Genomic DNA, 16,446 nt, shown 5'->3' on the forward strand with positions numbered 1-16,446 from the left:
TAGTTTGGGACACTGGAGAGCCGGAATTTCCATGGAATTGGGGAGTTTGTGAGGAGAGAAAAACACAGAGAGGCAGCAGCAGCCTGGAGCTGACAGCAGCCTGTCTCCGCCCCGTCCGCTCGCTGCCTTTAAGTTGCTCAGTGCCGCCACCAGCGGCTTCATTTCTCAGCCCGTTCAGATTGACAGAGACACTTTTGTGCAGAGTCCTGGAACATGACCGATACTGCAGCCGCCGAAACGGCTCCTCCAGCCGCTCCCGCCGCCCAGGTCAAGACTCCCAAGAAGAAGAAGAAGGCGGCTCCCCGGAGCAGTGCAGCCGGTCCCAAGCTGGGCGAGCAGATCCTCAAGGTGGTGGCGGATTGCAGCGATCGCAAGGGGATGTCGCTGCCCGCGACCAAGAAGGCGCTGCGCGGCAATGGGGTGGATGTGGAGAAACTCGGCTCCCAGATCAAGCAAAGCATCAAGAGGAATGTGAAGAATGGCTTCCTGGTTCAGGTCAAGGGCACGGGCGCCTCGGGCTCCTTCAAAGTCCCTAAGAATACAACCCCGGGGAAAGTGGGAAAGAAGGCGAAGGCAGCAGCTGGCAAGAAATCTCCAGTGAAGAAAGCGGCAGCCAAGAAGGTGACAGCAAAGAAAGCAGCGGCCAAGAAAACTCCAGTCAAGAAAGCACCGGCCAAGAAAACTCCAGTCAAGAAAGCAGCGGCCAAGAAATCCCCAGCGAAGAAAGCAGCGGCCAAGAAAACAGCCAAGAAGGCGGCAACTCCCAAAAAGCCGGTGAAGAAAGCAGCCCCCAAGAAAAAGTCTCCGGCCAAGAAGGTGTCGGGCGTCAAAAAAGTGGCGATAGCGAGGGCCAAGCCCAAAGGGAGATAAGCAAAGACAGAAAAGAAGGGAAAGATCCCGAGCAAATTGTAAACCTCTAAACCCTAAGGCTCTTTTCAGAGCCGCGCACATTTCACATGAAAGAGCTGATCCCCTAATCATTTGATCCCTGTCTCGGAGCTGGGAGCAGATTTCAGATGGAAATGTTTCTTTTTCCTTCCACTTAAATCCCATTTTCCCGCTCAGTCACTGACACACTCTCCACCCGTCCCCTCCCGCACTGTGCAATAAAACACAGGGATATCCTTACAGCTCCCTATCCGGGATGTGTCCTAGTGCATTCAATGTTTATCTTTTCTTTATTCACATTTGCAGGGTGAGAGTCTGCAATGGAGTGAGCATCGCTCAAAATTCCGCCTCACAACTAAGGCCCATACCTGTTGTTTCTCTAATTCTGTTGGAAGAGATGTTAGGGAATTTCTCAATCCCTTTATTTCATTGTGGAGGGGAGGGGTCGTGGGCGAGTCTAGAGTTGTGTTGGTATAGAATAGGAGAGGGATTGAAATAGACGTAAACATTTGACGCTTAATAGAATTGCAGTATCGAGGGGGGGATATTACTGAGAGGATTGGATTTAATAAATTCGATTATCGAGCTAGCTGGTTAATGATGTTGAAGTATTTCAGTTACGTTTAAAGCTCTTTGTTCAATTCTCTTCAGAATTTGATAAATAAATGTATTTCGGGCAGGCAGGAGGAGGAGCTGGTTTACCAGAGACATTGCCCTGTCTGTCACTCAGTCTGTCTCGCCCCGCCTCTCACACTCTCTCTCTCTCTCTCTTCTCTCCCTTCCTCAGTTAGGTCGGGGCGGGCTGTATAAAAGCGGAACCTGAAGCAGCTCCCCACTCATTCAGCAGCGATTTGACTGAAGAAGCATCATGTCTGGCAGAGGGAAAGGAGGCAAAGGACTGGGGAAAGGCGGAGCAAAGCGGCACCGCAAAGTGCTTCGCGATAACATCCAGGGCATCACCAAACCAGCCATCCGCCGCCTGGCTCGCCGTGGCGGTGTCAAGCGCATTTCGGGCCTGATCTACGAGGAGACCCGCGGGGTGCTGAAGGTTTTCCTGGAGAATGTGATCAGGGATGCTGTCACCTACACCGAGCACGCCAAGCGGAAGACGGTCACCGCCATGGATGTGGTGTACGCTCTGAAACGCCAGGGCCGCACTCTCTATGGATTCGGCGGCTGAACAAATCGACCCGACTCTATAACAAAACCCAAAGGCTCTTCTAAGAGCCGCCCACAACCTCACATTGAGAGCAGTGACCTCAGAGCGGGAGAGGGAAAGCGAGATGTAGTTCATAAAAACAGCTTTTTCATCTGCGCATTCTCCATTCGCTATACTATAGTGAGTTACACAAGGTTTCATGGTTTAATTTCGTTCGGTTTTCAGGATTTCGCTTCCTTTCAACCTCCCGAAACTCGATTCCCAGCCTGGCTGAGGAACACGACAGATTCCAAAATAACACCGAGTTCACAAGATAAAGGCCATCATTTATTACACTTGAATGAGGTGTAAATATTTTGAGACACATTATTCTCGCTTCTTCGCACTATTTTCACCCGGTCTTTTTTTGCTTCGCTTTCTCTTCCTGAGTCTTTGAGACACGACAGGACCTGGGAGGTATCTGCAGCTGAGCTTTATATGGATCAGCCAGTATCGATGAGGTGCCGTAGGTGGGGGTAGAGGAGTAGGGGGTGATGGAGGAGTGGACCAGGGTATCCCGGAGGGAAGGATCCCTGCGGAATGCCGCCAGGGGGGTGTGAAGGGAAGATGTGTTTGGTGGTGGCATCATGCTGGAGTTGGCGGAAATGTCGGAGGAATGATGCCTCCGGCCAGCAATCGATCAGGGAATTTATTCTCCGTTCAAAAGCAGGAAGTCGGAGCTGGGACCGAAATGGGGCTCGAAAACATCGAGATTTTATGATATTTCTACTTTGAGATTTATTTTATCTGCCTTCAAACTTGCTTTATTTTAATGTCAGTTACTCGTCCCTTGAAATTGGCGGGCATTTTGAAATTGATGAACTGTCAGTTTCTGCTCCACCAATCAGGGCCCAGAAATCAATGCAGCCCCGCTGCTCTTTTCAAATTTCTGGGCGGGATTGCGCTGCATCCAATCAGGACAGGAGGGAGGTCACAGACATGTCTTAAATAGACAGACACAGAGCGGCTTGATCATTCTCAGAGTCTGTGTTCCACAGCGTTTGTTATCATGGCCAGGACCAAGCAGACAGCGCGCAAGTCGACCGGAGGGAAAGCTCCCCGCAAGCAGCTGGCTACCAAAGCTGCCCGCAAGAGCGCTCCAGCCACGGGCGGCGTCAAGAAGCCCCATCGCTACAGGCCCGGCACTGTGGCTCTGCGGGAGATCCGCCGCTACCAGAAATCCACCGAGCTGCTGATCCGCAAACTGCCCTTCCAGCGCCTGGTGCGAGAGATCGCTCAGGACTTCAAGACCGACCTGCGCTTCCAGAGCTCGGCCGTCATGGCCCTGCAGGAGGCCAGCGAGGCTTACCTGGTGGGGCTCTTTGAGGACACCAACCTGTGCGCCATCCACGCCAAGCGAGTCACCATCATGCCCAAGGACATCCAGCTGGCCCGCCGCATCCGCGGGGAGCGCGCCTAAAAACCCGACCCCCCCACCCCCCAGCACCATGTGCAACAAAGGCTCTTTTAAGAGCCACCAAGTCGGTCAGAGAAAGAGCTGCGATCTATTGTTAAAAGACGCCACCTCTTCTGCATATAATTTTCATTGTATTTCACCCTATACCTTTCCTTTGCTACATTTGTTGGGCTTTGGAGAACATTTGAAAGACGGTTATTTTATTATTCCAGGAATGTTTTCCCAAGTAGTGACAATTGAGGAAAACACACATCCCATTGGCTTCTGCACGTTATCAGTTACATCTCTGTTTGAGTGACCAATGTGGAGGATCCACGCATTGACTTATCTTATACCTTCGGGAGGAATGGCGGTGCGATCAATGCTTATTGGTCCATTTTATTACAGCTGGTAATGTTCCTTTATATTACCAATCAGATCTCTGCTTGATTCACCAACGTGGAGACGTCACGTGGTTGACTTCCTAAAGTAATGGCGCCAAATCGTCAGTTACTAACCCATTATATATTTCAAATTTGGAAAGACCGCACTGAAATCGTAATAGCTAATTCCCTTTTTAAATTATAACAATGCACGATTCACCCAACTCTCTCCATCTTTTGGACATCCTGCAGCTTACCTGTATCTGTTAGTTTCTGACTTTTGAGTGCGGAGTTTCATGTCTCTGACATGAAGCAGAAATTAAAGCGCCAATTTTGCAGGAACCGAGCCTTTGTTTTATTGAACATTGAAAAGCCCGACGAAACGTATGTAAAACGAATAATTAATTTGATACAGAATATTGCCTTAACATAAAGCTCAGTCAATTCCATAGTTTAAAAGATTGGTCTCCCTTACTGCACTATATCATATTTGGTCACAAGCCCCAAATTCGCTTTTAAAATCCGGAATCCATTCGGGTTTAATCTCGGACCTTTTTTCCAGTCCTCTTTCTCTTTGTTCAACATATTCTGGCATGTGAATATGGGCTTTTGTTAGGACTCTCTGCACCTTGTATATCATTGTCCGTTCTTTGAATATGATGCTCACTTTTCAACTTTTTAATGTAGCATGTGAACATGGATTTTAATCAGGACTTATCAGTTGTTGACTGTGTATAAGTGTCATATTCATTCTGTATGTATCAGCCTCTGGTGCTGTGTATGAATCTTGCTAACCTTTGTTATGTGCCTGTTGTGGTTCTGTATATGGCTGCAGAATTAATACTCTAAATGTAAATTTTGGACCCTGTGGGCATTGAATTCGTTTTTTTCTTTCACCATATCTGTTAAGAATTGATGAGTTGTGTGTTTTATTAAGTGTTTTCAGTTACTTGAATACTGTGATAGAGTTGAATTAATCCTGTACCCACCAGTGTGTTGCATTGTATGTGGATGAATACATTTTGCCCTCTGTGTAGTACTCTGTACCTGCTATGTATGGAAGAGTGCATTCATTCTATCTGCAATATTTTCTGGTACTATCCGTGAGAGAGGGATTCCATCTGAATCTATCAATATCTGGAACTAAATGTGAGAATGAAGTTGATACGGATCCAGCCAAGCTGTTTGAGAACAATATTTTTTTGTGTGTCAGTCAATCTGGGCAATTTTATGTCATTCTGGGTTTTTGGCTCTGCGTCCTTAAGACTTTTCTAAAAAGATTTGTGTATGTCTGTGGCTCCTGCTCTCCATTTAATTCCCTGCTACTCTATATGTGGTTGAATAATGCATTGCTTCCAAATATATTGTTAGTTTCTTGCTCTATATTTATTAGTCCCTTAAATTGATGGAGTGTGTATTCACTCATTTAGCTGACAGTGAGTGTGATTCATTCAAATTATCCCTGCATCTGCTATTGCATGGGAATGTGCCACTCTCTGCATGTCTTTCAGTGCCTAGTACAATGCATGATTTTGGGATTAAATTGTACATGACAGCGTCGGGTAAGGTATGTGTTTGTGAAGTTATTTCTATAATGTTATGGCCTCTATGATTCTATATGAATGAGATTATATTGGTATACTTCAGTTTCAGGTAGGCTAAGTGAATGTGGGGTTCATTATTTATCTTTCAGCCTTGGTGCTTTCCAAGAGTAAGTGCTAAGGTTAAACAAGAAGTGTTCTGAGAATTTCCATTATGATTCTTAGTGAGAATATTGATATGGCACGTGTTGTGTATTAAGGTCTGTATTCATTAAAATTATATTTTACCTTTATTTCAGATATTGTATGAGATCTTTGGTGTGGAATTTAATATGTTCCTCTGTGTGGCGTCTGGGTACATTCTTAGCTTCACATATACAGCTGATTGAAATGCACAGATTTAATGCTAAGACTCCACTCTTGTGAAAGGAATGGATTGTCTTTCAATCTGAAAAAGTTTTGGGCCAGGATTGATGGGCCTACCATTCTGTGACACTCATTGAGTTTGAATTGGGGATCATATTCTGTCTCCCCTGTCGTGTTTGAATGTTGCATTGAACATGTCTGCCCATTTTTGGTTTAACCTATAACATGGGTTCTACCAATGTTATAGCCATAAGTTATATTCTGTAGTTGCATAGGAGTTCAAAAATGGTACTCAATTTGTAGCTCTGTGAAAACAATTGTGAATAGCTACATCCCCTTCAATCAACTATATAGCCTCACATGTAATTGATGCAGTTTGTAGTCAAGGAATTACCATTGTACCTTTATTCATGCAGAGCTTTTCATAGAATCACAGAATCACACAGTGCAGAAGAGGTCCTTCAGCCCATCGAGACTGCAACAACACGTGAGAAACAGCTGACCTACCTACCTAATCCCATTTATCAGCACTTGGCCCCTTAGCCTTGAATGTGATGATGTGCCAAGTGCTCATCCAAGTACATTTTAAAGGATGTGAGGCAACACACCTCCACCACCCTCCCAGGCAGCGCATTCCAAACCGTCACCACACTCTGGGTAAAAATTTGTTCCTCACATCCTTCATAAACCTCTTGCCGCTCACCTTGAACTTACGCCCCCTCGTGACTGACTCTTCAGCCAAGGGGAACAGCTGCTCCCTATCCACCCTGCACATGCCCCTCATAATCTTGTACACCTCGATCAGGTCGCCCCTCAGTCTTCTCTGCTCCAACGAAAACAACCCAAGCCTATTCAACCTCTCTTCATAACTTAAATGTATCATCCCAGGCAACATCCTGGTGAATATTTTGTTAGACTGCTATGAAATATATAGCCCTGTCTAAATTCTGAGGTACTGCATTGCAATTTATTTAGTAACGTACAGTGAGCTATCTTTTTTCTGTTCTGGCTAAGAAGAGTTTAGTAATATCTGATGAGAATGAAAGAGAGAGTATGATATTTGTTGTGTTTTCTTTTAATCCTTTGATTGGTCTGCTGGATTATATGATAGATGGAAATATAAACCATATTAAGACTCTCCGGAGCAGTTTGTCTTTTGGATTGAACAGTTGTCTCTTCCCTTTGAAACAGTGTGGGAATGAATAATTATTTACTCGTGACAGTGGACATAATGACCTGGCAGCATCTCTGTTCTCTGTGAACGATGCTGCAAGTATCTTGTGTTGGAACAAGCTCACTTTTCATCTTGCTTATGTTATAACTTTTATAGTTGTCACTATTATGTATCCACCTTAGTTACTAGCCTCATCTGTCCATGCATAGCATTGTTTGTGTGCTGAGATTTGTTCACTTCTTTTTAAATTGATCATTTCAACCATTTTATGTGTACCATTGTTTCCACTGCATATTAATTTATTAATCTGCAGGCCTGTACTATTATTTGAGTAATGTTTCCATTTTTAAAAATGATGCTGAATTTCACTTTCATAACATATGGGTGAAAAGATTATTTTGTCATCTTATTGGAATTGGGATCCCCCTTCTTTGCTGCAATTAATTCTATGAATTGCATGTAAAGTCACTGGGATCCATTTAGGTATTTTAACCTGTATCAAATATATTATTTTCGCTGGAATGGAAGTGTGATGTTGGTCTGTAACTCTCAGGATTTGTTTGTAATTACACTGCACGTTAATTTTTGCTGTGAGTGACTGACTGTTTAGAAAATCCATCCATGTCATTTTTTCTTTAGCATAAGATGTGTTTCATTCTCTATTTTCCAGTTTTGTTTTATAAATGAGTGTAAGTTCTGTATAATTGTGTGCATTTTCAGGTATGTGAGTATGATTAGTTTTTATTCTCCTGTTGTATTTATTAATTTCTAAGATGCCAAAATGTGATTTTGACATGGTGCCTGTCAGTTACTGGTAAGTGAGTGCTAGTGTTACACTGTCCCTGTGAATATCTGGTGTATGAGCATTACTTTGTCGCACTTCATTACTTGCAAGTGACTTTTTTTTCTCCCTCTTTGTGGCATGTGAATGTGAATATGTGTGTTGCTCTTACTTGGCATTTGACAGTTTTGTTACCTGTCTGGTAAGTTAATGTGAATTTACACTCTTTCTTTTTCAGTTTTTAACATGTAAACATGTATTTGAGACTGATTCCCAATCTCTGGCATGAAAATTAGGAAATACCATAAATGTTTCAGTTTTTTATTCTGGATGTGTCACAAATATTCTTTAATCATTCTTCTCTTGTAAAGAAATTCTAAGATTTACTCAGATTCTCTTAGTAATGTTATGAAATTGTGTGATTATTGAACTGTGTGTAAGCCTGTCTGTGTGTGTGCGCCTGTCTGTGTGTGTGCGCCTGTCTGTGTGTGTATGGGTGTGTGTGTGTGTGTGTGTGTGCGCCTGTCTGTGTGTGTGGGTGTGTGTGCCTGTTTATGCTCCTTTTGTCTATCTTATGTGTGAATGGACTTTTCTCTCTATCTGTCATTTTTCAATATGTATATGTGCACATTGACTGGCACTCACAAGTATCTGGCATGGTGGTAAAGGTACATTTTGTACATATCCAGTTTTAGCTTTTCCCTTAGGATAGCCTTGGCTTTAAGTTGTAATATTCAGCTTCTGGTATGGAAGTGTGCATGTTACCCGTACCTGACCCTTTCAGATATGAGAGTGTGGTATTCAAATTGTCTGCTCTTTTCTAGCCTCTGATGTGAGCATTTTTACTTTTGTTAAAGTTAGCATTTTTAATGATACTCTGCAATTACTGGGAATTTCAGTATCTGATCTACGATTGTGGATTTTAATCAGTACTGGTTTGTTTCTGTTTGGGATTGATATCTCTGTTATAGGAGTGATATATTCCATTCTGTTATTGTCACTTTCTAATGAGCTGAATGATCCTTTTTGATCAGAATCTGTTTAATTTTGGTGCCTGAATATGGGATTTCCTTTGCAATTGTCAGATTTTGACATGAAGGAATGTTTATACTCTGTAGCAAAAGCAAAAACAAAATATCTACAGGTGGATGCTTGAAATCTCAGGAAAAAGGAAACACAATTGCTGGAAATACTGAGCAGGCCAGACAACATCTGTGGAGACAGGAGCTGAATTACCCTCCACCTGAAAATTCTGACATCAGAAAAGGTCATTGAACTGTCATGTTCACTCTCAGCCTTTCTCCACAGGTGCTGGCTTCCTTGCTGAGTATTTCCTGCATTGTTGGTGTTTCTTCCTCTCCCTGTACGTGTTAATTTCCAACAAGTGAATATGGCATCACTGTGCACCTGCCAATGTCTGACACTTATGTTTCACTTCTATTCTGACAGGGTTTCAACGTAGAATTTGGTGTGCGTGTGTGCACATGTGCATGTTTCTAGAATGGTAGAAATTTTTTTTTTCTGCACTTTTCATAGAATGCTATGCGAATGTCAGTTCCCCCTGTATCTGTCACTTTTTAACATGTTACTATGAGTCTTATTGTTTACCTGTCTGTGAATGGGGATTTTAAAATGCACCAAGTTATTTGCTGCTGTGTGACTGATTTCTTTGATACATGTTTGGAATTAATTATGGGTTTTTAAAAAATATATATACTTTATTTATAAAACATCTGAAAGAAAATTTCTAAATCGCCATCACAAGAAGTGAAAACAGATTCAACTTTTAGACATGGATCACGAGATGCTTCAATACATTCAATGAATATTACAATCATTTCAATATGGTCATTACAGACAGTCAGACAGCGCAATGATATTGGAGTTATCAACATACATCATGTTGCACACTTGAGGTGTTACAATACTATTACTATTCAATGCAGATATTTTTTGTGAGCAGTACAGCTTTACTCTGGGTATTTAACTCTCTGTAATGCACTTGTGGCTATTACTCTGCACCTGCCAGTGACTGACATGTGAGGATGCATTTTGCATTCACTGTTGCTGACATGTAATGCATATTTTACTACTTAACTCTCAGTTACTGGTATATAGATGTGCAGATTTTATTCTGTATCAGTAATTCTGTGATATGTCAGTTTGATTCATTTTCCTGTTGTTTGGGTCAGGGTCAGAAGTATGATCATGGAAAAATAAATATGTTGAAACTCTTAGGCTATTTTAAATGAATGAGAATTTAATTATTTGCTTTCAATCCCCGGCATGAGAATGTGCCCTATGCTTCTCATATTCTTGTAGGTGAGTATTGTCTTTCCTCCAGGTCTCTATGCACCTTGTAGGTCATTGTCGGTTTTGCCATGAACATGTCAGCCTGTATTACTTGAGTGTGATGTTCACATTGCAGCTTTCAATTTAGTGTGTGAGCATAGACCATTCGTTCCCTCCTCCCAACCCTTCAACCCAAACCTACAGATTTTGATGCATGTTCATGTGTGATTTTAGCGTAGCTATCAACGTCTGCTTTCTGGGTACCCATTTTCTTCTTATTTTGAAAATTCTGATGTGGAAAAAATGATTTTATTCTGCACCTCTCTATCGCTGGTATGTGTCTGTGGTTTTACAATGTAAGCATCTGCCCCTGTCATGGGAATTCAGGTTTCTTTTGTATCTGTCAGTCTCTCCTATGAGAGCAGTGAAACGTTATTTGCTGTACTTGTCAATATCTGCTTTGTCAGTTAAGGTTTAAGCTTTCTTGTTTGTAGAGATCTGTTGATATAACTATTAGTGAGAATATTGCTCTGGCACGTGATGTGTATGTGTGTCTGTCTTAATGAATATGTACTTTATCATTATCAGGGGAGGCGATGGTGTGGTGATGTTGTCATTGGGCTATTAATCCAAAGACCTAGGGTAATACTCTGGGGACACGGTTTCGAATCCTGCCGAGGTTTGGCGGATTCTGAAATCAATAAAAATCTGGAATTAAAAGAATAATGGTGACCATTGTCGATTCTTGTAAGAATCCATCTGGTGCACTAATGCAGGAAACCTGTTGTCCTTACCTGGTCTGGCCGACATGCGGTGTTGTGTTAGACCCACTTGGCCACACAGTTGTAATAAACTGCTAAAAAGTCACAAAAATGGAATGGAATCAGATGGACCACCCGACATTGAGTGAGGCTCCGGAAACAAAAACGACTAAACTCAGCCCTGTTGACCCTGAGGGTAGATGGGAACACCTCCAGCTAGAATTTCCACTCCAAGTCACTCCACCATCCTGACTTGGAAATATATCCTGTTCCTTCACTGTTGCTGGGGAAAAAATTTGGAATTGACTCCCTAACAGCACTGTGGGTGTACCTACACCACGTGGACAGCAGGGGTTCAAGAAAGCAGCTCACCACCACCTTCTCAAGGGCAACTAAATGGTGGCACAGCCAGCAAAGCCACATCCCGTGAATGAATTTTAAAAAAGATATTATATAGGATCTTTGGTGTTGAATTTATGGTGTTGCTTTATGAATGCTGGGTGCACTCAAGGATTAATTCTGTAAATTTCAATCAGCTTTAATACCTGGTATTTAAATTACAGGCGATGTTCTACTCTTGTGACATGAAAGGGCTGCCCTTCAATCTGATAATGGCTGTGATTGTTGACTGCAATTGGTGGACCTGCAATTAAGCAGTACTGAGTAGGAGTGTACTGTGGTAAAATTATTCCACCTCCCCTGAGTGTCTGACCATTGGATGGAGCATTTGTACCTAGTTTTGAGATCAATTTGAGCCTGACTATTCCTGTTCTCGGTGATGGTGGAGCTGATGTTCTGTCTGTATCTCTGCACTCTCGGAGTAACATCGTACCTGCTGTCAGTTAGAAAGAGGTGGCTAGACGTTTATTTTTCCTGGGATATCATCAGCTTGAAACTGATCCTTTCATTGATTTGCCTGGGGGAAGAAACAAAAGTCTTATAACTCAAAATCAGCAGAGGACATTGAAAGACAATAGGTCAACGTAATATTTCAACTGACAATAAATAAAAAAATATATATCTAGATGCAAAACATAACGAAACAATAAAAACTACAGTGTCTGATTCCACGTCAGCAACCTGCTTTGGTAGTTATCAAGCAATTGAGTGACACTCAGAAACAATCCACATCTGTATGGCTCCAAGGGTGACACTCCCCGAGGAAACAAAGACAGTTCAGATTTCAATATCCTGCTCCTAGCCGGTGCTAAAATGTTTATATCTTAATAGCTGGTGCCTCCAATACGTGTCCCCTACATGGTTTCTCTCCTCCTTACTCTCTGCCTGTTTCGACTGTTCACTGTCCAAATGCCGACAAGTTGCATGAATCAGCAGCTATACTTGGAATATACATTACAGGTTTGAGGAGAGAAAATCCCAATAGTTTTCAATTGCAGCTTCCTCAAGTTCTGTCTCCCTCAGCAGGGCCACACACAGCCCCATAAAGGACTCTCCCCGTTCAACCGCTCACTCCAAGTTCCTGAACACGTTTCCGCTCCGCTCCGCCTCTTACAAACAGCCCCCGGTTCTCCCTGAACTTACCCCGAGTCAATGATGATTTCTGTGTCCACAGTGACAAACCGGCGACCTGCTGGAATCAGAACGCTGTTTATTCGCTTACCCGGGCCCTAAGTTTTCCATTTCTATCTGTTTGAAACAAAGATCTCCCGCTCACTGGGCGCATGCGCTCTTCTAGTCATGTATGGGGAAACTGAAGGAGGGCAACAATGCGCACGCGCTTCTCTGGAAGAGACGTCACAGAACAAACGTCATTTGCTCCTCCCCTCAGTCAATGTTCTCCAGCTTGAGCATCACAATGGGTCTGTGTGGAACGGGCAGAGTTTCAGGCAGGTGGACGACTCCTGTATGAAGCTCAAACTGATATCGCTCCCTGCAGCATCTTTGCTGTTCATTCACAGGTTTAGCAAATCAATCCGCCCAGTGAATCTATGTGTTTGCTGTGACCAGGCAGAAGTTAATGTCTGGTCTTAAAATCACTGTTTAATAAAATCAGTTTGAACCTCTCAGTCACTGAGTGTCAATTCGAACATTTTTTATCCAAAGTTTACAGAGAGCTCCAGAGGTTATGGATCATTACATTTCGGATACTATTCACCTCACCCACTGGCATTACTTCTGTGTGTGTGATAGAAATGTGTCTGCCTCTGGCCCAGTATTAGCTGGAGCTGAATCAAGCCATCTCTCACCTCTGTGGGTCTGTCAGTTTTAAATTAGTTTTCCCGATCAGGTTCAGCATCTTCGGTCTTTCAAAAAGGAAAACTCTCAATCTTCTAATTTCCAATGATTAAAAGTTCAACTTGTTTATGATTCCCTCATCAGTCAACAGCATCATTTCTGGAATCTAGTCAGGAAAATTCACTGAATAATTTCAAGAGAATTATATCCCTCTCTGGTTCTAAAGGATGTTTGGGACAAAATTATTAATTCTCATATTTTTATATTCTATTGAAATACTGATGATCTGTATGCCTCTATCCGATGATAGATATGAGGGCCACTCATTGCTATATTGACACGTGGTAGCAATAGAGAGAGCGATTTCTCTGCCTCTCCCTCCCTTGCTCCTTCTATCTCCTTCAATCTTGCTCCCTCTCCCCCCTATCTCGCGACTTCTGGTGCTGTGCAAGTTAATAATGTTAATGATAGGTCAATATACACTGGCAATGTGAACACTCCCCCAGTGTTATGAGTCAGAATGTCACTGTTCCTTCTCCTCTCGGAAATTCAGGCCTGACATTTGATCTGATTTCAAAATTGATTTCACCCGAAGGAGAGTCACACTGACTTGAAAAGTTGACTCTGTCTTCCTCTCCACAGAGGCTCTCAGAGCTGCTGAGTTTTTCCAGCTATTTTTGTTTTTCAGATTTCCAACACCTGCACTATTTTGCTTTTATTTCATCGGTTCATCTCCAATCAAAAATCGAAGCGAGCTCTGAAAAGCCCTTTCATTGTCAGGAACTTGACTATGCGCGAATTTGTGTTCATATATAACTGGCCCGCTCTGGTTGTTGAGATTGGGGTACATTGCAAACTGTGAAATTTTGACCCGTCAGTTCAGTAGGAGCAACATAAACAGGGAAGTTTGGAGGGACCGAGAGCAGTTAATTTGTATTGTCATCAGAAATAAACATCTTGATGTGAGCTTTTCAGACAATAGCGTGAAATCATATATCACAGAATCACACACAGTGCAGAAGAGGCCCTTCGGCCCATCGAATCTGCACTGACACGTGAGAAACACCTGACCTACCTACTTAATCACATTTACCAGCACTTAGCCCATAGGCTTGAATGTTATGACGTGCCAAGTGCTCATCCAGGTACTTTTAAAAGGATGTGAGGAAACCCGGCTCCACCACCCTCCAAGGCAGCGCATTCCAGACTGTCACCACCCTCTGGGTTAAAAAAGTTATTCCTCACAGTCGCCATGAACCACCTGCCCCTCACCTTGAACATATACCCCCTTTTGACTGACCCTTCAAATAAGGGGAACACCTGCTCCCTATCCATACTGTATATGCCCCTCATAATCTTGTACACCACGATCAGGTCGCCCATCAGTCTTCTCTGCTCCAACGTAAACAACACTAGACTATCCAACCTCTATTCATAACCTAAATGTTTCATACCAGGCAACATCCTGGTGAATCTGCTCTGCACCCACTCCAGTGCAATCACATCCTTCCTATAATGTGGCCACCAGATTGTACTACAGCTGTAGCCTCACCAAGGCTCTATACAACTCCAACATGACCTCCCTACTTTTGTAATCTATGCCTCGATTGATTAAGGCAAGTGTCCCATATGCCTTTCCCCCACCCCACTAACATGACCCTCTGCCTTCAGAGATCTAGGGACACACACGCCAAGGTCTCTTTGTTCCTCAGAACTTCCTAGTGTCATGCCGTTCATTGAATACTTCCTTGTCAAATTACTCCTTCCAAAGTGTATCACCTCACACTTTTCACGGTAAAACTCCATCTGCCTCTTATCTGCCCATTTGACCATCCGATCTATATCTTCCTGTAGCCCAACACACTCAACCTCGCTGTTAAACACCAATCTGCGAATGAGACCATCTACGGCTCCCATGCCACAGAGAGCTAAACGTTCGCTGAGTTTACAATCGACAATATTCTTCAAAGGAAAGGGAGCAAAGTACGAAAAAGAGGAGGAATTCACGCCTGAGAGCTTCACATTATTGACCGCTGTTCCCTGTAAACATGTAGATGTGAACATTGTGTAAGAGAGTGTTGGAACTGGGCGGGAGAGTCAGAGGAATGAAACTGTGTTTGTGTGTCCGTTCTGATCATGAGATTTCCGAGTTCTGCTTGCCTAAACTAAAAATATTTTCTTTTCATAAGTTCCCTCTTTTCCCCAGCTTGACGCCAAAGTGAGATTTAAAGACAATTTCTTGGTTGTTATCTAGATTTCAGTCGAAAAGTAGAGGACATGTCAGAGATCGGGTGAAGGAGCCGCAGTAAATCCGGTTTTAATCGAAACTCGAGTCTTCAATTCGCGTCAAATCTTTTCGACAGCGAACATTACAATGTCAGAGAAAAGAAGGATTTAGTCTGGGACACTGGAGAGCCGGAATTTCCATGGAATTGGGGAGTTTGTGAGGAGAGAAAAACACAGAGAGGCAGCAGCAGCCCGGAGCTGACAGCAGCCTGTCTCCGCCCCGTCCGCTCGCTGCCTTTAAGTTGCTCAGTGCCGCCACCAGCGGCTTCATTTCTGAGCCCGTTCACATTGACAGAGACACTTTTGTGCAGAGTCCCGGAACATGACCGATACTGCAGCCGCCGAAACGGCTCCTCCAGCCGCTCCCGCCGCCCAGGTCAAGACTCCCAAGAAGAAGAAGAAGGCGGCTCCCCGGAGCAGTGCAGCCGGTCCCAAGCTGGGCGAGCAGATCCTCAAGGTGGTGGCGGATTGCAGCGATCGCAAGGGGATGTCGCTGCCCGCGATCAAGAAGGCGCTGCGCGGCAATGGGGTGGATGTGGAGAAACTGGGCTCCCAGATCAAGCAAAGCATCAAGAGGAATGTGAAGAATGGCTTCCTGGTTCAGGTCAAGGGCACGGGCGCCTCGGGCTCCTTCAAAGTCCCTAAGAACACAACCCCGGGGAAAGTGGGAAAGAAGGCGAAGGCAGCAGCTGGCAAGAAATCTCCAGTGAAGAAAGCGGCAGCCAAGAAGGTGACAGCAAAGAAAGCAGCGGCCAAGAAAACTCCAGTCAAGAAAGCACCGGCCAAGAAAACTCCAGTCAAGAAAGCAGCGGCCAAGAAATCCCCAGCGAAGAAAGTAGCGGCCAAGAAAACAGCCAAGAAGGCGGCAACTCCCAAAAAGCCGGTGAAGAAAGCAGCCCCCAAGAAAAAGTCTCCGGCCAAGAAGGTGTCGGGCGTCAAAAAAGTGGCGATAGGGAGGGCCAAGCCCAAAGGGAGATAAGCAAAGACAGAAAAGAAGGGAAAGATCCCGAGCAAATTGTAAACCTCTAAACCCTAAGGCTCTTTTCAGAGCCGCGCACATTTCACATGAAAGAGCTGATCCCCTAATCATTTGATCCCTGTCTCGGAGCTGGGAGCTGATTTCAGATGGAAATGTTTCTTTATCCTTCCACTTAAATCCCATTTTCCCGCTGACTCACTGACAC

At 43.8% G+C, this 16,446-nt stretch overlaps 3 protein-coding genes across 3 annotated transcripts; all 3 read left to right on the plus strand.

Annotated features, from left to right (window-relative positions):
- Positions 1 to 213: 213 nt before the first annotated feature.
- On the plus strand, positions 214 to 870 carry LOC144672481 (histone H1-like). The gene has a single exon (XM_078534325.1). It carries the CDS (start codon positions 214 to 216, stop codon positions 868 to 870), a length of 657 nt encoding a protein of 218 aa, XP_078390451.1.
- Positions 871 to 3,095: 2,225 nt separating this feature from the next.
- On the plus strand, positions 3,096 to 3,506 carry LOC144672428 (histone H3). Its single transcript, XM_078534272.1, has one exon. The coding sequence runs from the start codon at positions 3,096 to 3,098 to the stop codon at positions 3,504 to 3,506; it is 411 nt and encodes a 136-aa protein (XP_078390398.1).
- Positions 3,507 to 15,584: 12,078 nt separating this feature from the next.
- LOC144672513 (histone H1-like) lies at positions 15,585 to 16,241 on the plus strand. The gene has a single exon (XM_078534352.1). It carries the CDS (start codon positions 15,585 to 15,587, stop codon positions 16,239 to 16,241), a length of 657 nt encoding a protein of 218 aa, XP_078390478.1.
- The last annotated feature ends 205 nt before the right edge of the window (positions 16,242 to 16,446 follow it).

The sequence above is a fragment of the Cetorhinus maximus genome, chromosome 38 (assembly GCF_964194155.1).
Source record: "Cetorhinus maximus chromosome 38, sCetMax3.hap1.1, whole genome shotgun sequence".
NCBI classification, from domain to species: domain Eukaryota; kingdom Metazoa; phylum Chordata; class Chondrichthyes; order Lamniformes; family Cetorhinidae; genus Cetorhinus; species Cetorhinus maximus.

Excerpts from the sequence above, each read along its gene's own strand:
- LOC144672428 (XM_078534272.1), top strand. The coding sequence starts at position 3,096 with ATGGCCAGGACCAAGCAGACAGCGCGCAAGTCGACCGGAGGGAAAGCT.
- LOC144672513 (XM_078534352.1), top strand. The coding sequence starts at position 15,585 with ATGACCGATACTGCAGCCGCCGAAACGGCTCCTCCAGCCGCTCCCGCC.
- LOC144672481 (XM_078534325.1), top strand. The coding sequence starts at position 214 with ATGACCGATACTGCAGCCGCCGAAACGGCTCCTCCAGCCGCTCCCGCC.